At 31.4% G+C, this 23,283-nt stretch overlaps 1 protein-coding gene across 1 annotated transcript; it reads left to right on the top strand.

The window, feature by feature from the left end:
* Positions 1-174: 174 nt before the first annotated feature.
* On the top strand, positions 175-22,869 carry LOC134697455 (uncharacterized). The gene is made up of 14 exons (XM_063559733.1): positions 175-382; positions 10,108-10,410; positions 13,398-13,464; positions 13,759-13,802; positions 14,130-14,207; positions 14,604-14,633; positions 15,886-16,197; positions 17,026-17,307; positions 17,686-17,733; positions 18,967-19,308; positions 19,960-20,265; positions 20,654-20,956; positions 22,194-22,273; positions 22,629-22,869. Exons 1-14 carry the CDS (start codon positions 175-177, stop codon positions 22,629-22,631), a joined length of 2,406 nt encoding a protein of 801 aa, XP_063415803.1. The 3' UTR covers positions 22,632-22,869.
* Positions 22,870-23,283: the final 414 nt, after the last annotated feature.

The raw sequence follows: 23,283 nt of genomic DNA, 5'->3' as shown, positions 1-23,283 counted from the left end.
GTTTCCAAAAACAGATACAATGTATTTGACATTATTACTGTGTGTCTATATTTTCCATCTTACACAATAATGTTCAGCGTTATTCTCAATATGATGTACTGAATTTGAGTCAAATGACACTTTCACACTCAATGCACGGACACAAGTTTTCATCACGGAAGCATATAATTTGAAATGAATATTTTACAGCTCTTCTTACTGTTCCTGTTGCCTTACTTTAACACTGCCTATGAGTTATCATGCCCACCTTCGTCACATTGGACTTTGAGAGCTGAAGGGTTATGCAACAATGAACTGGCATTTCAGTATTATTGTTTATGGGATACCAATAACAAATCGTACACAGAATCATGTTCAGAAAAACCAGACGTTGCACCTAAAGGTAAGATGGAAAAACAAACTTTATGTATTGTGTAGTATGATAGCTTGAGTTGCCTTAATATTTACCGAAGAAAAAAATCGCTCTATATCGCTTGGTTTTATTAACCAGTGTATATAAAGTGCGGATCCAGCTAGTTCATTTTCACTATCATATGCGAGTGTCTCTATTCTAGAATAAAGGATCGTGGGAAAACTGTATTTGTTTACGTTTCGAAAATACCAAAATAATTGATTTGAAGGCAAATTTCAACATATTTTCATTGTGATATGTCTTTTTAATGCACAAAAAACAGCATTAAAGTTCAAATAAGTGTTATAAAAGCAACATAATATAGCATATCGATTATTGAAAGCGATCCATTTTGACTATAGATGCGATGAATTATCACTATTAGTGCATTCATTTCCGATGTAGAATTTTCGAAGATGCAAGGAATTTTTATATTGTAGATTTATATGATAAATGGACTTGCAATAAATGAAACATTTTAATTGATGACTATATCATTTATGATATTTTCAAATTGAAATACAAACTCCTCATTCATCCGGCAAGCTGGACAAATAGCATTTTTACGGTTTTTCGCTATTTGAATTCTTATCACATATCAGAAAAGTTCGGAATTTATTTTTTTAGAGAGGGAACAAACTATATAGAAATTGTCTGTGAAAAAAAATCCTCCAGAACATATTTTATGTGATATAAATTACACTGGAACAAATTTTGGCTCACACTGTCAGCCCGGGGTGAGATCTTAAGTAAACATGAGTATGGAATGGAAAAAATGTTATCAACAACACAACTTCAAGGTTATCTACGTGCATAAATAAAGTAAAACGTATTGGTAATGCCACTACAGCCAGATTATTTTACAAAAATGCACGTGGATATCCACAAATTTCCCCGTGCAATGCCAAAAAATGACTAACCTGTTTTAGATTAACTTCTCAAAATACTATAAGGTCAACAGTGAACGGGAGAAATTTTTCGCTCTCCTTTTCCTGTTTTATAACCTGAAAAACTCAAAAACTATGTTGTAACTTGAACACAACCTAAGTGTGGTATTCAATATGTGGGACAGACGGGACGAGAGTATTACAGAAGAAATCAAGAACATCTCTACCGCTTTCGTAGACCCAAAAAATCAAAAGTTTAGTATATTAGCATATTGATAAGGATAATGATCATAATCTGAAATATATAGAATTCCAACCCCTCGAAACCGTTCAGAAACAACCAGGAGAATCGCACAAGCAATTTAAAAAAATCACGCGAAGTTCGCGAATTGTTTTGGATAAAAAGACTTCAAACAGCTTATCCTCTCGGTCTAAATGATAAAATATTAGGGCAAGGGAACATATCTAAAACTTCTATCAATGTCATTGATATCGTTGATGAACGACTTAGACATAATAGGTATCATGGTAAACGCAAAAACCGTAATCAACGTATTAAACATCGTATAAATTATACACTTGCTGATCTGTTATCTATAATTAAGAATAATGACAGACATCAAGTATTATGCAAACTGGGTCTGATACCTATAAGTAAATTATATGCTATTTTTCTGGAGTGTGATAAAATTTCTTTTTTTAATCCGTTTTATGAATACACCCGTATTATTACAGCCTATTGCCATCACAGGCTATTTCCTAGTTTTGATAAACCGGAAAATCATAAACGACATTTTCTTAAATTAAAATATATATATCGTCGAAGACCGTGAGGTCATAAATTGTCTAAAGAAAGGACCGAACTATCGTCCTCCATCTATAATAGATTGGAAACAGTGCGTCAGGTCATTAATGTCAGACGCTCTGCTCTGTCTGCCTACTGTAAAAATTGGTGCAAACGTGAAAAATATGATAAAAAAAACTTTAGACAGTTATTTGGATGAAATTATGAATACTGTTAATATTCGAATATCTCATTATGAAAACAATTCTGAAATTAATAATAGGAACCATAATATTCCCATTTCTAGATAAAAAAAATAAACTCAAGGTAGCGTTTGTGTTCGTACCGGCAGACAAGGCAGCCAGATTGTAGTGGTGTACTCAGTAAAGACCCATAATTGTTATATTTGGTTGATACATTCAATACCTACAGTTATTTGGATGATATTTTTTCGTTAAATAATTCAGAGTTCTCTAAATATACTTCCGAAATTTACTCAAAATAACTTACTTTAACTAAATCTAACATAAACAGCAGCAGTTTTCTAGATTAAGACATTTCAATTTTAAACGGGAAACTTCATACTACGATTTACGACAAAAGAGACGATTTTTCATTTTCTATTGTTAATATTCCTTTTTTAAACGACGGCGATGTGCCTTTAGCTCCATCATACGTTGTTTATATGATCATAACTTATAGGTGTTTTAAAAAGTTTAATGAAGAGAATTTTATAAAAGAACTTCAATGTAAACCTTTTAATAAATGTGATAGAAGAACAAGACACAGAGAAAGCTTTACATATCTGGTATTCTCTTTTCAATGATGTTTGAAATAAGCATGCTCCAATAAAATCAGAGCGTGTCAAAAATGATCAAAGGCCAGAATGGATAACCCCTGAAATATTAACTGCCAGACAAAACAGGGATTATTACAACAAAAAGCATAACCTAGACAGATACAGGTTCTGGAAGAACAAAAGCACAGCACTTATAGATGTTGCAAAAAACAAATTTTATAAAACATCTATTGAACAGGCTAAAAATCCAAAAGAATTACGGAAATATGTCAAGGGGCTCAACCAAACAAAAAGTTCTCCTTTTCAATCTCAACTTAAGACACACAATGGTGTTACCACAGAATCTCAGCATAAAGTTGATGCTTTTAACAAACATTTTAAAAATATTGCCCCAAAAGATAGCCTATCGACATCTCAATCATACAAATTTGATAGTATTTATGAGGAGGTAGCAGCAAAAGTTCATTTTCATCAGAAGTTATTTCACCGTCAATAGCTTATATTATAAATAGGAGTATCACTGCTGTTGTATTTCCTTCTGCGCTAAAAAATGCCCGTGTCATGCCAAGCCATAAAAAGGGTCCTAAAGATACTGTCGACAACTATAGACCAATGTCTGTTTTGAATACTCTTTAAAAGATTTTTGAAAAGTATGTCTGCAAACACCTATACCGATACCTATTAAAATATAAGCTCCTTCATGCAAGTCAGTCTGGATTTAGAAGCCACCACTCTTGTCATACTGCTTTACTTCAACTTATTGATTAGTGGTTGAAAGCCATTGATGATGGAGAAATTATAGGTATTATCTTCCTAGATTTTAAAAAAGCATTTGATCTTGTAGATCACATAATACTTCTTCAAAAACTGCAGTGCTACAAATTTTCAAATTTATCATGTAACTGGTTTAAATCATATATATCTCATAGATTCCAACAAGTGGGAAATGGGACAATTAAGTCAAGGGTACTACTACAAATAAAAACTAGGCCCCCTTTTATTTTTATTGTTCATTAATGATTTGCCCCTTCATATAACCTCATGTCAAGCAGACCTCTATGCAGATGATACTACTATTCACTGCACATGTCGTAGTTTCAATACCATCAAGGACAGCATTACAAATGATTTAGAAAGAATTGAAGAATGGTGCAAGGGAAATACGATGTATATAAATCCAACAAAAACTACATCTATAATTATTGGTTCTAGACAGAAACTAGCAAAAACATACTATGTTCTTAATTTGACTGTTGGTAACTCACACATTAGAGATGTTAATTGCGAAAAGCTCCTTGGGTTTTTTATTGATGAAAATCTTGAGGGGACAGCCCAAATTGACACTTTGTGCACAAAAATCAGTATCAGACTTAATCTTTTGTCTAGCATAAAGAAATCTCTCCCCTATAGCTAGAACACGAAAGTTGTACTCTCCCTATTTTGGATTACTGTTGTACTATTTGGGGAAACACCAGTTACCAAAATACAATAGATAAGTTAAACTTTTAAAAAAAACGAGCAGCTATAATTATTATTGAACTTCCTTATGATACCCCATGTAATACAAAAATGTTTAAAAAGTTGTCTTGGCTTCGATTTACTGATCGTGTGATTTACCACAAGGCCTTATATGTTCATAGATGTTTATATGGATCTGTCCCAGAATATTTGTCTAACAAAATCTCCTATGTTACAAATAAACTTGAATGGAATGCAACTTAGATCTAATACTACCCAATTACTTAATATACCAAAGGCAAGAGCAAACACAATTAGAAGATCTTTTTCATATTCTGGCCCAACTTAAGAAGCACTTAGACACATGTCAAACATAGATACTTTTAAAACAAACTGCTTTTAAGTTTGAACTTGAAAATTGAGGAATTATTTGAATGACTATGTATCAATTTTGATTTATGTTTTCTTATGTTTGTCTTTGTTATGATGAAATTGTGTGAATTGCATTGTGAGTGGAGCGTGACATCTTCGCTAGCCAAGGGTTACGATCCACTCCCGCTCTCTTCAACCTTGGCGGATTGAGATAAAATTTCGGAGACACAAGGTAAGGAGTTTTTTTGGTTGCAGTCATAACTCGCTGCATCCAATCAAAATGCGCCTATAACATGATCACGTGTAAATGTAGAAAGTGTTTGTAAACAGTTGCCACGTGTTTTTTGTGCAACAAGTCTTTACATCCCTAAACATACGACTATATTTAGTGAAAACTTGAATGTTTTTAATCAACAAATAGAAGTTTCTGTGTATGTTGCATGCACAAATGCATGAATGTTGACGTATGTTTTCATTTCCAGCTTTACCAAGTGTGTAGAATCTAAACGCTACCGTGTGTTTACCTCCAAAGTGAAGAGTTCAAGTGCTACCATTGGTCAAGAATAATGTATTCGGAATTGGCGTGATTTTTATCTGCCGATAGATGGCGCATCATTGTTATCACAAATATTGGCTCAATCCGCCAAGAGTGAAGAGAGCGGGAGTGGATCGTAACCCTTGGCTACCGAAGATGGGAGTGTGAGGGCCTCAATGGAGAATAGTGTTTGTACTTATTGAGCATACCCTCTTGAAATAAGGATTATTATTATATATCCCAACTCGTTCGGTTTGCCCGTGTGTGTTCTGATGTCATAGATTTTAACGAACGTAATCAATGCATCACTTGGAAACTGTTGTGTCAGGGATTTCGATACCATCAATTAGTTTAAACTTTTACTAAATTCGTTCATAGATACAAAGATTTGATTAGTAAATTTGGCTGTACCTGTTAAAACCTTTGTATTTCACATCCTAAATTTTATTGTAAAATTATACTTAAAGCGAGGACATATATGTGATCCGTGTAAACTTATCGAACCTTTGAAAAAACTTATAAGTAAGGGTTATCGTACCAATATTGTAATAAGATCCCTGATTATAGTTTACATTGGCACTAATATCGATTTTGTCATAAGAAAACTATAACATAACTAAATTGTATCTTCCTTTGAGGCGTGATGTATAGGCACACAGACACCGTAATTTTCACACAGACACCGTAATTTTCACTATAGAAGTCGCTCCTCACTATCCTATTACGTGTCGATACATTTATTTTATGGCATTGCACAAGTCAGGTCTTCTCTGACTGTTCATGACGTTAAAATAATAAATCCCTGGGATGTGTTTTAGTTAATTTTAGTCTTTGATGCATGACTTTTTAGCTCACCTGGCCCGAAGGGCCAAGTGAGCTTATGCCATCACTTGGCGTCCGTCGTCGTCCATCGTCCGTCGTCTGTCGTCTGTCGTCGTCTGTCGTCGTCGTCTGTCGTCGTAAACTATTTCAAGAATCTTCTCCTCTGAAACTACTGGGCCAAATACTTCCAAACTTCAACTGAATGTTCCTTAGGGTATCTAGTTTATAAATTGTATCCGAGGTTTTGATCTATCAACAAACATGGTCGCCATTGCTAAAAATAGAACATAAGGGGTCAAATGCAGTTTTTGGCTTATAACTCAAAAACCAAAGCATTTAGAGCAAATTTGACTGGGGTAATATTGTTTATCAGGTCAAGATCTATCTGCTCTTAAATTTTCAGATGAATCAGACAACCCGTTGTTGGGTTGCTGCCCCTGAATTGGTAATTTTAAGGACATTTTGCTGTTTTTGGTTATTATCTTGAATACTATTATAGATAGAGATAAACTGTAAACAGCAATAATGTTCAGCAAAGTAAGATTTACAAATAAGTCAACATGACCGAAATGGTCAGTTGACCCCTTTAGGAGTTATTGCCCTTTATAGTCAATTTCTAACCATTTTTCGTAAATCTTAGTTATCTTTTACAAAAATCCTCTCCTCTGAAACTACTGGGCCAAATACTTCCAAACTTTTTACTGAATGTTCCTTAAGGTATCTTGTTTATAAATTGTATCCGAAGTTTTAATCTATCAACAAACATGGTCGCCATTACTAAAAATAGAACATACATGTAGGGGTCAAATGCAGTTTTTGGCTTCTAACTCAAAAACCAATGCATTTAGAGCAAATCTGACATCGGGTTATAATGTTAATCAGGTCAAGATCTATCTGCCCTGAAATTTTCAGATGAATCAGACAACCTGTTGTTGGGTTGCTGCCCCCGAATTGATAATTTTAAGGAAATTTTGCTGTTTTTGGATATTATCTTGAATATTATTATAGATAGAGATAAACTGTAACTAGCAATAATGTTCAGCAAAGTAAGATTTACAAATAAGTCAACATGACCGAAATGGTCAGTTGACCCCTTTAGGAGTTATTGCCCTTTATAGTCAATGTTTAACCATTTTTCATAAATCTTAGTAATCTTTTACAAAAATCTTCTCCTCTGAAACTCCTGGGCCAAATACTTCCAAACTTACACTGAATGTTCCTTAGGGTATCTAGTTTATAAATTGTATCCGAAGTTTTGATCTATCAACAAACATGGTCGCCATTGCTTAAAATAGAACATAGGGGTCAAATGCATTTTTTGGCTTATAACTCAAAAACCAAAGCATTTAGAGCAAATCTGACATCGGGCTATGTTGTTTATCAGGTCAAGATCTATCTGCCCTGAAATTTTCAGATGAATCAGACAACCTGTTGTTGGGTTGCTGCCCCTGAATTGATAATTTTAATGAAATTTTGCTGTTTTTGGTTATTATCTTGAATATTATTATAGATAGAGATAAACTGTAAAGTGAGCAATAATGTTCAGCCAAGTAAGATCTACAAATAAGTCTATCTGACCAAAATTGTCAATTGACCCCTTAAGGAGCTATTGTGTTTAAAGACTTTTTTTCACAATATGTTCATCATGTTGACTTACTTTTAAAAAAAAATCTCCTTTGAAACTGCTGTATCAATTTCAGCCAAACTTAGGCTAAATGAGTTTCATAGTATCTAGTATAAATTTTATATTTTATTTCCTTGTATGTGAAGAAACATAGCTTCTATGGCTAAAATAGAACATAGAAGAAAATGATTTTTTTTTTTGCTTTTGAAGAAAATAGGACGATCCAAAAAACATTTAAATAAATTGAAAAGCCAAAATAATCATTGATGAGAGATTTAACCAAAAGAATTAAGGTGAGCGATTCATAAATTATTTATTGTTTTTGGCTTTTAACTACATGTAGCTGTCAGTAACTGCGAGCACTCTCAAATCTTCTCTGACTGTTCATGACGTTAGAATACTAAATCCCTGGGATGTGTTTTCTTGTTAATTCGACTTGTTGATACTGTTTATAATGCTTTTTGTTATTATATGTTAATATGGATCTTGTCCATATACCAGCTTTGATTTTTTGGAATATCTTCTTATTTTTTCTTACTACATTTGTATAAATCTCAAGATTTACCTGTATTATTAAAACCGTTTTTTTTCTAAAAAAGTGATTCTTTTTGAAGGGTTAAATATTTCGCAGTGGTGTTTTGCCATGGCTTTGTTTGGATTTGTTTGTTTGCTTTTTGGCCTTGAATAGTTGTCCCTAATATTTTATTAACTGTGCATTTGCATTCAGATATCGCAGATCAAATTTATTCGTTCATTGTGTATTAATTAACGTATGCCTACCAATGGATATTTTATCGTGTGTTTTTCTATGTTGTGATTTTATATGCTATTGTTTCAGAAAAAGGGAGAAGGTTTGGTACCATTTAAACATTTAATCCCGCTGCAAATGTTTGCACATGTCCTAAGTCAGGAATCCGATGTACAGTAGTTGTCGTTTGTTTATGTAATTTATACGTGTTTCTCTTTTCTCGTTTTTTTTTATATATATTAGACCGTTGTCTTTCCCGTTTAAATGCTTATACACTAGTAATTTTGTTGTTCAGAGTGAGCCAAGGCTCCGTGTTGAAGGCCGTACATTGACCTATAATGGTTTACTTTTTTTTAATTGTTATTTGGATGGAGAGTTGTCTCATTGGTACTCATGCAGCATCTTCCTATATCTATATATGAGTAGTATACCTGTTTTTTTAAACAGTTACTTTAAATCAGCAAATTCGATTAAATTTTAGGATTAATTTTACTTCATTATTTTATTATTGATCTACTATTGCTTAGACCTATATATGAATGTACAAGGCTTTGTCATACTTTAAACGAAATGTCATCTTAAAAAAAATGTACTAAAATCAAGGTGAAAGCAATTAATGTATACTTGCAACTGGCATAATGATTTCAAATTGAAACACCCCACATTATTTTCTGTGACATCAAAAGAAAGAGAAAGAATCATTTTAATTCGACGAGATCAAAATGGTTATCAATATGAAGGTATTACAAACCCAATAGAATATACGGTGGTGTTGGATTATTAAAAGTAAACCTTCGCTAGTATTCCTCAAAGACAATCCTTATAACATGTATATCTGCTCTTTGTTGGGTTGTTGTCTCTCTGACATATTGCCCATTTCCATTTTTTAAATTCATCGTATTATGATATTTTAATTTAGTTTAAAACATATTTATTTATAGTGGATTGGGAAACAAGTTTTGCAACTTATATAAATCCCTTTCCACTTTGCGGGTGGATATTTTGGTATATATGTATCAAAGCTGGATGGCTTTAGGCGCGATAAAACCCCGTTTGCATCTCTTACAATGTCTTTATAGTATTATTTTCTTAACAAATACAATTTAACTTATTTTCTTCATTTTCTTTAAAAAAAAAAAACAATCGTCTGTTTATTTATCATTTTACATCAAAAATATATGGCATATACAGTGAAAATGAAATTTTAGGATCCGCACTTTACATACACTGTTAACTATTATTTGTTTCAATCTCGAAAAATGAATGTTATTGTCATGTTGCATGTTCATGTTCTTCGGGGACCATTATTGGTATACGACATTCCTTTCATCTTCTTCTGTACAAGCGTACGATGAGATGTATTACCTATTGATAAAACGACAACAAATTACAGAATATAATAAGCCAGAAAAGTAAATTTCAACAAAACCGAGTTTTAAAATGAACTACAATAACCAGTGTGAACAGAATATTGTTTTTATCTTGAGGAAAAGAAAAGAAAACCAAATAAACACACTTACTTTTGTCTTTATTGTGTTCGAATCTTTAAATACTGTTGTTTACCTTGGATTTAAGCGTTTCAGTGAAAAACAAACACCCAGGTACATTTTGTGAGCAAAAGGGTGAATGTAATCGATGATTGTTCTGGTTCGACAGTAAGCATTTAAAATATTTTTATTGCAATTAGGAAGAAAATATATTGTGGAAGGATCACCAACATTTGTTCCATGTTCACTTGATCGATATCAACCCATAACATTTTACCGGAATGCTAGCAGTCATTGCATCTTACTCAAATCGGTATGTGCTGATAGAGGACAGACATTCTCGGGTCAGGGTTCGGCAGAAGATGACGTCAGATGTCGATGTGACTACCAACAAGGATACGATTACGTCAGCAAACCAAAAGATATGTGTAATTGTAATCCTACCCAGGAAGACTGTTCCTGCTATCTGCAACAATGCAAAGACAACGAATATCTGTCACGTGGTATGTGTAGGCTAAATGGAAAGTTGAATATTACTGCAAACTGTTTTAGATTTAAGTGAAAAAACGTGAAACTGATCAAAATAACATTGCCAACAAACGTTGGTTTCAGGTTATTATATTAACAATTAAGTGTCTAGTTTGTACTTTTGTGGGTCAATAACCAAAGGCCTATTATTTCGTTTTTATTATTCAAGTTGATGTGTATTCTGCTTCAAACTAACTGTTCTTTTTTTACATCGTTAACTGTCAAGCACATCATGAATGCAAACCATAAAATATCCTATTCAAATCTTGGGAAATGCCAATTGTTTTTGTACGCATTTGATAACAATATAACCAAATGAGGGCTTTTGTATTCAATATAAGAATAAGATTAAGTAGTGTAACGTGTAACCGGACCATCAATGGATCCGTATCTGAATAATTCAGGATTTCAAGTGTTCAACCTTAATTTGCACCACAACAAGTTGTCATATTTAAAACAATTAAAACACCCTTAAATGAATTCACAATGTCAAATATATAAGCTACACAATGCACATAAACTAAATTACAAGGTGAAGTTCCTCATTCACTTTGTATAAACACAATGCCTTATTATAGAATATATACACACAATGTCACTATGCAATCACTTTGCAACATGTATTAAGCCTGAGTATTCACAATGTCACTAATATATCACTATGCAACATGCATCAGACACTTTATTACACAATGTCACCAACGGATTACTATGCAACATGCATCAATTTATTTCACACAAAACGTATAAACACATTTTCACATATATACAACATCTATTAATAATACCAATTTGTAATATCACCTTTAATATTCAATAAACCACTATAACACAGTGACACAATAACACTTGCACAATACTTCAATGCACAAGGAATGTATATGAACACAGCTCAACTCACACACTAATTATCACTATGAATCCGAACGAAATGAATATATTCCAAACTGGTAAGATTAAACACAGTGCACATTCACTTAAACACTTCCACAATATAACAACTTGCAACACCAGCAAGATTTCACAATGTATTATCACTAATACACGTCACAATGTAACAACTTGCAACACAAGCAAGTATACACCTTGTACTTTCACTGTACAATAACTTATTATATAAGTTCACTTTATAACACAATCACTATTCGAAATATTCACATATAAATCCAAACACTATAATATATATCCTTTGAATCACTAAAGCCACCCTACTTACCAGTTGGAATATTTAATCCTAGAAGTTAACTCTTCAATGGTCCACATACAAATGACAAAGTTTCTCTGTCTTGAGCTGCCTTATATACTACGATATGGAACGGTCCATTATACGTGAAGGGGTGAAAATCAAGACTATACCAAAATTAGGGGTGTTTTAAGTAATACATGGTTCTCCAACTATGGAGAAACTTATAAACATATAGAAACACAATTAACAGGGAAAGACAACTGGTGTTTCACATCAAAATAAATAAACTATGACCGATTTTCGTTACAGTAGTATGATTGTCAATAAGAGAACTATTCACCAAAGTTCAAAGGAACTGTATGAAAGTATAGGCAATCCAATCTTACGGCCTTCAACAATGAGAAAACCATTACCGTCTAGTCGGGTGTATCAAAGGGTGTACGAAAGAAAACCAACGGTCTAATTTGAAACAAAACAATTTACGAAGAACAAATATGACAGACATGACCCAACAATGAACACCGAACTACTTGGAACAGGCTTATACATTTTGTGGGGGTAAACATGTTTGAGAATACTCCACCCTCCCTTTCCCTTGCTCAGTGGTATTACAGCACAACATCAGAACAAATTATAAAAATCAGCTGAAAAAGGCGTACTTCAATAGATCGAAACAAAGCAACTTCGTCGTAAAACCTATATATATTATTCCGTATGAAATGGGTTTTCTACAGACACAGCCAAACTTGGAAACTGTATTTGTGTATCTATACAAGAATTCATTAAAAAAATATAACTTAATTTTCCATTTACTAAGTTTGCAAAATAATTGATTTCTACCTTTGGTTTTAAAAATAGAAAAAAGGATCACCAAATGTGAAATTAGAACGATGTTTGCAGATAATGTCATTACCTTGATATTTATGTTTTGTTGTCTTTTATCAATAATAGTCATGAAATCCTTTGGGGAGGTTTGAGGTATGTTCCCTTGACCCATGATGTTATTATTTAGACTTAGGGGATACGCTGTCTGTAACCGATTAAGTTTGCAAATATAATTGGATATTTATGTTTTTCAAAGATTTGATTGTCATTTTTGTTTCTGAACGGTGTAAAGTGGTTGAAAGATTTGAAATTTAATATTGTGTAAACGTCGGTAAATTAAACTTTTGGATTTCTAATGTCGTCTGAAGCGGTATAGATTTTCTTGGGTTTGTTTAAAAATTCACGTTCATAGCCCTATTGAATAGAAACTGATTTCATTCATGTTACAAGGTTTATGAGGCTTTGTGATTTCAAGTTATGGCATATGAAAAGGAGAGATAAGAGGTTCTTTTGTTCACTGACGACTAAACAGTATTGCATGAACATAGTCTTGTGCAGGTTTGTAATTTTCACCCAATACACGGGCATATTTGTGAGTATCAACGTGCGTTTTATTTAAACGATTTCTGCAGAGGCATAGAGTTTTTTACACAATTGTGAAAGTTCTAAATGTTGAAGGTAATTTAGATATGCAGCTATTAAAGCATTTTAAGTTCGAAGCATTTATGCCAACTTTAATAAGACAGCAACACTAATTGTCAGGAGAGATGTTTGAATTTGTATCGCCAAACACAGCCTGAAGAATTATAAATTATATTAAATAGAATTATAAGAATACTGCATAGTTTAAAAAAAAAAAAAAAAAAAAAACTACATAATAACTTGTAATACTGGGTTCTTTTTTTGCTAATTTGTGTATTAAATCTTCTATGATATGCTTGGATTTTACAGATTATCAATGTTTGCTCAAGGATTCATTCCCAGTCAAGTTTCAATGTGGACAGATTAACGAATCACGGTTAGACATACTCTATATTGTTAAATTGTATTTTGAAGAAAAAACAATACTATTTCAATATTTAGAATTAGTTTATATATCATATTTGAAAGAGAAAGCATAGCTTGGTTACATGAACCATGGCTACATTTGAAAGTTATCAATAGTATCATGTATGCATATACTAGTATGTTAAGTAACAAACATATAATTCATATATACCGTTACATTACTTTCATAGTATAAAATTTAAAAGGAAGTATTTCACTGTTTGATTAACCAAGTACCTGAAACACGTTTTTCTTCTTGTTTTAGAGAGGAAAACAACACCAAATTCCTTTCAAAGGATATATTGACAGGTATTTACAATCATATTTCTACTTTAAATAGTTCATAACTTGTTTCTAAAAATAAAGATGTGATAACTATATAGTCAGAAAAATATAAGAGGGGCTAATTGTTATGACAGAGTAGTAGTCCGCTTCTTTGAGTTATCATATGGAATAAATGAAATTAAATACATTTTGACTTTAAGTATTCCTCATTTTCATATAAAACTATCTCGGACCTTTACATTCTATAATTTACAAAATCTCAAATGTTGTAAAAAAGATATTATTCATGGATCATATAAAATTGTCACATGAGAATGTGTTGTAATGTCTTTTGTTCGTGTTTAATTGTAGATTTTGCAATGAAGACCACAACTAATGGACAGACAGGAGCAATTGTATTGATAGTTATCATTGCATTGTTTATTGGATGTAACTATTTATTATGTTAGATTGTTTATTGTAATGCAAAATCATCATCATTTTCGAAATAATGTTTAGTTGTATACAGCTGAACGAGTTTGCTGATTACAGTTTCACGCAAAATCATAACAGTGTACATGTGTCTGTATGATTAGATAGCTACAAAAGGTGGCATGTTGATGTTACAAGAAAATGAGTTCGTTGCAATGTTTTGACTAATTTAAATTAGTACCAAAAAATGAACTTTCAACTCGTTACACCTATTGATTTATTGTATCTCAACACGACCTTATTTTGCAAATCATCATCTTCATTTATTTCTAACTTTTAAATAGACTTTGGAAATGTTTTTTTAAATACTGCCAACATTATGCAAAATTCGTTTATCAGTGTACTTTTTTTCAGTGGCCAAAATCATATACCATCGCTTGAGAGGTAGGTTTTTAAAATAGTGTTTCATGATATTATGGGTTTAATACCAGTCAATACTTTTAAACTGATGCCTTATATATGAAGATGTTTTATTATTTTTTCTATGATTATGTTTTTAAGGATATATTAATTATTACTTTTGAAATTTTGTAATTGATACTTTTAGGAGCAAAATTATAATTTTGGAGAACTTTAAAAAAGAAGATGTGGTATGATTGCCAATGAGACAACTATCCACAAAAGACCAAAATGACACAGACATTAACAACTATAGGTCACCGTACGGCCTTCAACAATGAACAAAGCCCATACAACATAATCAGCTATAAAAGGCCCCGATAAGACAAAGTAAAACAATTCAAACGAGAAAACTAACGGCCTTATTTATGTAAAAAAAAAACGAAAATCAAATATGTAAGACATAAACAAACGACAACCACTGAATTTACAGGCTCCTGACTTGGGAAAGGCACATACATAAATAATGAGGCGGGGTTACACATGTTAGCGGGATCCCAACCCTCCCCTCACCTGGGACAGTGGTATAACAGTACTTTTCGATCTCTTTACATAAATACATTGTTGAAGGCCGTACTTAAACCTATAATGGTTTAATTTTTAAATTGTTATTTGGATGGAGAGTTGTCTCATTGGCACTCACACCACATCTTCCTATATCTATATATTATAAATATAGTTTCTTTATTTTGATAATAGCATTCACTCATAGTATTGAGACAAAAGATTGACATATTGGTGTTAATTAAATCTACAGCTGCATTTTATTTTAAAATAAGCGGCATCAAAGAAAGACTATAAAATACTTTAAATCTTGGCAGAAGATACAAAGAAAAAAAAATAAAGTTACACAAATACTGAAATCAAAAGGAAAATTCAAAAGAGACAGATCCTAAGCAAATGGCAAAATCAAATGATAAAATACTTCAAACGAATGGACAACAACCGTCATATTCATGACTTGGTACAGGCATTTTCAAATGTAGAAAATGTTGGAATGAACCTGGTTTGAAAGCACTACACCTCTAACTAGTATGACAGTCGCATCACATTCCAATAATTCACAACGATGCGTGAACAAAACAGACATAATAGGTAAAATTTCAAAATAGGGATACAGCAGCCATCACCGTTATTATATTTATTGTCTAAAAATCTTTGAGTTCTTCTTCGTTTATGATAGTGAAATTTAATAACGCCTCAATGTCACTTATTTACTGATCAAATATAATTCTAGTTCAAGTAATATATAATGGAATTCCGTTAGAAAAACAGATTACTGGTAACTGGAGAGCACTAAAAGAAACAATTAATCACGAACTTATGCTGAGATCACTAGTTAAGGAAGGAATGATCCAAACAGATCGTTTAAATGATTTTAAAATGAAGTCACCAAATAGTCAGAAGAATCACTACTTAATGTTGCTTATTCGAAAAAGTAGAGACCCAAGCAGTTTTAACAAATGTATAGTTATTTTACGAATGCAAGGGAAATCAACTATACAAGTACTAAACAGATCAGTTATTAGTCAAAATTGGAGAAAAAGAAGTAAGTAGTCTATTAAGTTATTCTTTTGAGGAAATATCTGTTTTTGACAAATTCTTATTTGAATTTCTTCTAATAAATTGTGTCCATTAAAATACGCCGTGCATGATTATTTTTATTAAGGATAATGTGCATACTTGAAATGAGTTTTATTTTAATATTTAGTTCTGAGGTCCTGAACGATGTATTCGAATCGAACAAATAGCGGATTATTTTGTAAATATAAACAGACATTCAAAAATTAATAAAATGATTAGTATAGCAAATACACCAGTTCTTCCTCACCACTCAATAATTTGTAAAACTTTTGTTGATTAAGTACACCATTTTCTGAATCTGGTAGACGGGTAATATAATAGTTCATATTCCATGAGTCATTTGATTCCCCCCCCCCCCCCTCCCCCAAAATCCCCTTAATTATGCGCACTCATCAAAGACAATCTATGATAAAAGGGAAACCTTTTAACGGCAGTGAATTGACAAATAATATTTCTTATGTTTGTATGTATAAAAACATATACACAAAAAAACACCAAATAAACAACATAAAAGTTATCAAAGATCATTCAAAATATAGAGACGTTCTTAGTAATAAGAAGTTTGAATAATGTAAAAGAGGTATGGATGTTAATCGGTAAACTGTTTATAATCTTAGGAAAATGGTTTTGTGCCTGAATTCTTCTGGTAATCAAAATTAAACACTTTATAATTAGCAATAAACGTATACTTACAATCATACATAAAGAATATTAGTATTAAATAAGTGCTGTTTCGCATAGTTGTAAGTACACTTTTTGAACTGATTGATTTTCTTTTTGTATTTTGTTTTAGATTTAGAAAAATGTCGTCAACAGATAGATAAATGTACTCCATCGTTAGATGAATTTTTTAATCCAGACCAAGTGGTGGACTATTTCTTTGAAAATTTTATATTTGATGTAAAAGATTTCGAAGATGTAATTATTTGTGAAGATTCACGTACTATGATACAGTGTTTTATGCAGAAAGTAGAAATGTCATTACACAAAGGCTCATTCGAATGCTTATTAAAAGTTTTAAAAGATTTCGAATATGACATTGTGTTAGAAGAATTAAAAACAGGTTTAGTTCCAGGTAATTTAAGTGGTTTTTGTTATTATTCTGACTATTTGATGGTTGACTTTATTATTTATCAACGTTTCAGTCACTTGGAGAACATATTGAGACAGATATTTGATCATCTTTAATATATGTACCCATTACGCATCTATAAACTATTATTTTCATTTGTAGACATAGTACAATGCTGATATAATATATCGACAACCGTCTTTTTATGAAAACATTATGTTGACCTCCATATATCTTTAATTGATGTGTTGTTTGGTTATTATAAATGACATTTTCCCAAAGTGAACTTTATGATCGGTTTATATTTCATTTATTTTCATGACTAAGAAACTGAGACTGGAATGACAAAGTGAGTGCATTAACTGTTTATTTTATTTTCAGCAATAAGTTGTTACTGTGAAGATGGCATAATTTATTCAGAATTAAAAGGTAATGTTCATAACGAATATTTTTATTTCTGTTAAGACGTATGTGTTTGCAAGTTGAATATTTATCAATTAAAATGCAGATTCATACTTAGGTAGAGAATATCAGAAAAAGTTATTTCCTTGTCTGATAAAACATGTGTCATGTTATAAATGTTTTCATAGTCTTTTGTAAAGTAAGGATTAATGCTACTGTGATAAGATACGCTCTGCTATTTTATATTTTTATTTCCGGAATATTTATTCTATTTCGAATAGATATAGGAAGATTTGGTATGGTGCCTATCAGACAACTCTCCATCCAAGTAACAATTAATAAAAGTAAACAATTAAAGTTCAAGGTACGGTTTTCAACATGGAGCCTTGGTTCAAACCGAACAGCAAGCTATAAAGGGCCCACAAAAGTTACTAGTGTATAACCATTTGAACGGGGAAACCAACGGTATGAACTACATAAACAAAGGACAACCACTGTACATCAGATTCCTGACTAAGAACAGGTGCAAACATTTGCAGTGGGATTAAACGTATTTATGGTACCAAACCTTCTCTCTTTTCTGAAACAATATAATACCATCACAACATAGACAGACACACTATAAGATATCAACTGGAAGCACCGTCAGAGGATTCTTGAATATTGTCTTTTTTGCGCCAAATGTTTTGTCATATCGTACGTATAATACTATATGTAACCGCACTAGCTGAAACGCCTATACCGTTCTTGTTTTCGTCAATTTCATTTAAGAATAAAACAAATTTGCAGTAACACAACAATGTTCACACTTCATCATGTACATTGATATAAGAGAGGGGCGTAATTCATAAATAAACTGAAAATGACATGGCCAAAAAAGAAAAAAAAACCTGACCAATAACAGTACAAACGACACAAAATAGAAAACTAAAAACTTAGCACCACGAACCCAACTTAGCACCACGAACCCCACGAAAAACTAATGGTGATATCAGGTGTAGAGGCGCTCTTATACGGATTGTTTTGAGTACACTGAATCACAGAACATATGCGCATCTTTTTAACTATATAAGTAGATATTGATAATGACGCTTACAAATGTTGATCATTCCATGAAGTAAGATTGTGTTTTTTTAATGTGATATACAATTCAGACCTCAAGTTCTGGTAATAAATTAATTTAAAAGTCTTATTACACTAGTGCGTTATAAAATATTTGTTTTCAGCAATTTAAAATATAAAGTGTTGTACTTGTTTCAGCTCCAGAGGACAACTATGAAGTACACATGACTTTATCGTCCACAAACTTAAATGATAAAATTGAATTCGAGTTACGGGATTCATCTTGTGATTGCCTTGTATGGTTAGTTAAAACATTTGCAATATACCCAATCACATCTTTCGTCTCCGGAAGCGCCACTTTCCGTTCATTATCAGATACCACACTTAAATCACTAAAAGAAGGATATCAAAGCAGAAGCTGGTCACATTTTCTAGAAACTCTTTTCAGTATTGACTATTTGAGACCTTCTGCAGATAATGGAAATGACTTAATTGAAATGAATATTTTTCTTAACGCTGTGCACATGAATTGTGACAGAGGTATGTTAAAACAAAATTTATTTATTGAATTGTATAATCATCTATACTGAAAAAGACTTGCTGTCAAGTTTGTACTATTTAAACATTTTACGTGTATTATACATAAATAGACTGAAATAAGATTGTCTGAAAAGGACCCGACTCGAAGTAAAAACGATTTGTTTCTTTTTCTCGAAGAGCTTTGATAATAATTAAGTCAGAAATAATATAATCATTCAAAATGCTGAACCTGATTTATGTTGCACTAAATCTTTGTTCATGCTATCATGGTTAGGTCATGTAAAAATGCCTACAATGAATAACTCCATTAACACATGCAGTCAGTATCGAAGTTTTTAAAATTCTTGTCATTTCTATATAAACAATGCAGATGAAGAACCAAATTTCGGTTAATCACGGCGGTAGTTGCCTATTAACAAAGTCATTGCATGCCTTTATTTCATCATATATGTAGACAGGTTTATGTCTGATGTTGGTTCTCAATAAAACCGAAAATATTTTGTTGTTTACAAATGGGAATATTCGCGAACGTTACACTAAATATTTCGCTCTTCAAAATTATGTTTTTCTCTAGAAATTGGTTGCAGGTATCATCGAGTTGTATATATTTAAATGTTTTAATTTTTTTACACGCATGTTGATCTTTTTAAGACAGTTTACCAGGACAAAACCAAACCGAAGATGAATCGATAAATGTTTTCACAGCTAACAAACATTTTGTTGAATCGCATATTGACGTAAATGAACTTCTTAAGGCATTCAAAGAAGAAGAACAGTATATTTTTCAAGATTGTGATGATATACCAGAAATAGAAAAAAAGGCAGAAATGTTTGTTGTCTTGCTTGGGAGGAATTCAAACCTTACATGTAAATTTATTCGGATATTAAAGAAGCAACGGGGAAAAAACAAGAAAATATTGGATAGATTGCATACTTTTCAGAAAGTATTTAATTCAAGTAAGATTTTGAAATAAGGACGTTATAAGTATTCATGTTTGTTTATATTAAATAAAAAACATGAATGAATTAGTTAAATGTCTTCAAATATATTTTATACGACTGAAATAGTTTTTCAATCATATTGCAAAGTAAAATATAATGAAAGCAAAATAAATACATTAGATTAAAATTATTCAATTTGCATTTTAAACTTCAAGGAGTGAAAAAAACCAGAAATAATATGAAGTGAAAAATAACTGAAATCTTTTCTTGAAATATGGATGAACCACCAGAAGCAAACCCAAAACAAGTACACTTATCCATTTCATTGATTTAGAACAATACCTAAAGTCATTATTACACTGTTATTGTAAAGTTAAATAAAGAATATATTTATTTGTTTTAGATACTGATAATTTGCCTGATAACATACTGTACTATTTTCCTGAACTGGTCTGCATATCAGACGATTTCGATACTTTCCGAAATTATTTTGTCGAAAGAAATATTCTCTGCACGGAACTAGATAGTATTCTGGAACAACGTCACGAAAACAATCGACACAATATGATAGCTTTTCTAATTGAAATTTTAAAGTCGAGAAGAAGAAATGTAATGCTGTCATTGGTAGATTCTTTATTTATGTACGAACACAACATATTAGCAGAGAGATTACTTCAAAGACGAGAACACAGTATTGAAGTGTCAGGTACAGAATTTGGAAAATTCAATTGTTTTACTTCTTAAAGATAATTAAGGTTAAACAATATGTTGACCTTATTTATAAATTGTTTTGAAATAGTATTGAGTTTTAATAAACATGCAAAAAAGTCACTGTTCTAACGAAACCCTGAGTAGATCATAAAGTATCATAATATATAAGATATTCATTTAGACAACTAGTTTTAACATATGTTTTAAAAGTACTACTGCAAATGAATAAACTATCCTTGATTTTTTTTTAATTTAACTACCATCTTGCACCTTTACTTTTTCCAGGAATTAACAAAATGATTAGAATTGTATGATGTCAAACTGAATTAGACCTTGTGCCTCGAGATGTTAGACACCATTCGACCATCCAATTCCTAATGGCAACAGCATAACTTGTTCCAATTCCTTGAATAACCTTCATAGGCCGTACGGTTGCCAATGTTAACTTACACCTACTTCATTTGAATTTTGGTGGATAGTTTTCTCATTGTTAAAAATACCGCATTGCCTTGTTTTTTCAATCGATATTCGTGAACTATCTTTGAGCTGATAGTCGTCACTTTAGATAAAGCTCCAGCTATATTGCCTCTCAGAAGAAGCAATTTGACGATACAAGTATTTTCTGTTGATGTCTTTATTGATAATCGCATTACGCAGAAATCGTTGAGTCGTTCTGCATTTCACTTAAATGAAATTTATATTATTAGTAGAACGTTTCGATATTAATGCACTATTCGTAAGGCTATGATCGACATTGTAATTCGAGGAAAAAAATACACCTGTTTGAAATCGAGGGTTGTGACCAACTACTCACAATATATTTAAAACTTCACTCATAATATGGAAAAGTAGGTTGTATAATTTAAAAACATTAGGTTGGAAACCAACTAGAAGATAAAGTTAAATTTCATATTTTGTATTTTTTAATCTCATAACAGAAGGAAAAGGAAATATATTCTTCTTTTTAATATTTCATACCAATGACAAAATTACAGATTTATAGTTTTAAAATTTTATCTAGCGTAATACTTTTTTTAAGTTCTGCATTGTTTGAGAGTTTTTAATGAGTATGTGGAAAAGGTCTTAGGGTGAAAGATACCAAAGGGAAAGCCAAACTCAAAAATTGCAAACAAACTGACAATGTCAACAAAAAAAAACAGACAAATAATAATACACAAGACACAATATTGAAAGTACTTTAAATATTAAAAATAGTTTTTATTCATTTTCAGATTCAAATATATTATCGGAGTCTATGTATAGTAAGAATGGTTTATTGTTTTCTGGTAAATTTAAAGTTTGCTTTGTTGATGTGAGTTTTTCATTATACGCACTTGATTTTTTGTTTAATTGTTGGAAATAAGTATTAAGAACATACGAGTCGAAAAAAATAGGCTTTAAAGATATTTGCTAATATCAAATTAATTCTTGTCAAATGTTGAGTAAAATTTTATTAAGGAGACGTTTCAAGACAGTATTTTATACCAATTATTAAACAACAAATAATGACGTCAATTTGGCAAATTTAACAAAACTGACATTGACTAAAAGAGGATGAAAGGTACTTTATGATTATACATGAATAAATCAGCTTTACAACATTATTATTATTTCAAATTAAATCTGAACGTTTATATGATTTTAAAAATTTTATTTTTTAATTTCAGTGAGTGGTGATGTTTGACAAGTGCAGGAATCCAGATATTTTATGAAACTGCAATATTGACTATTCAAATAGACAAAAGCAACCCACCTTTTTTTAAACATTTGTAATAGTGCATCAAACAGATATTGTTATCAAAACTACATATTGATCATTATATTTTTTTCCTTTTACTTTTAATGTTCGCATCAATCTATTCAGAAGGTTTAAGATATTGAACTTTAAATATCATGTTCAAATAAATAAAAAAGGGATAAATCATTCATAATATAATACTTGTGAAATTGTTATCTGTTTGAATATTTTGTTATAATAAACCCTTACTACGATCAAAGTTGAAAATGTTATGCCTTGTTTTTTCTTAACAAAGGACTACTAAAACATAAAATTTGAAAACAAACCACTTTTAAACGTTTAAACAAAATTGGATATGACGGCAAAATATCGATTCCCAAGAGCAGATAAACAATTCCCTCATCGACCCTCAATACAACATTTTACAGGACACTTAATGCGATGAAAAATCTGCCCAATTAAAAAAAACAACATGGGGTTTAAATGTGATATCTTGAAGGTTGATAATTTCCTTCTCCTCTTGTGTTTAACCATTTTGTTATTGGTTAGGGCGTCTAGTAAATGCCTTAACATTTTTTGTTTAA

Source organism: Mytilus trossulus, chromosome 14 (assembly GCF_036588685.1).
Source record: "Mytilus trossulus isolate FHL-02 chromosome 14, PNRI_Mtr1.1.1.hap1, whole genome shotgun sequence".
Lineage (NCBI taxonomy): Eukaryota > Metazoa > Mollusca > Bivalvia > Mytilida > Mytilidae > Mytilus > Mytilus trossulus.
Note: the sequence above shows the minus strand (reverse complement) of the source record. Positions and strands in the feature narration are given on the sequence as shown.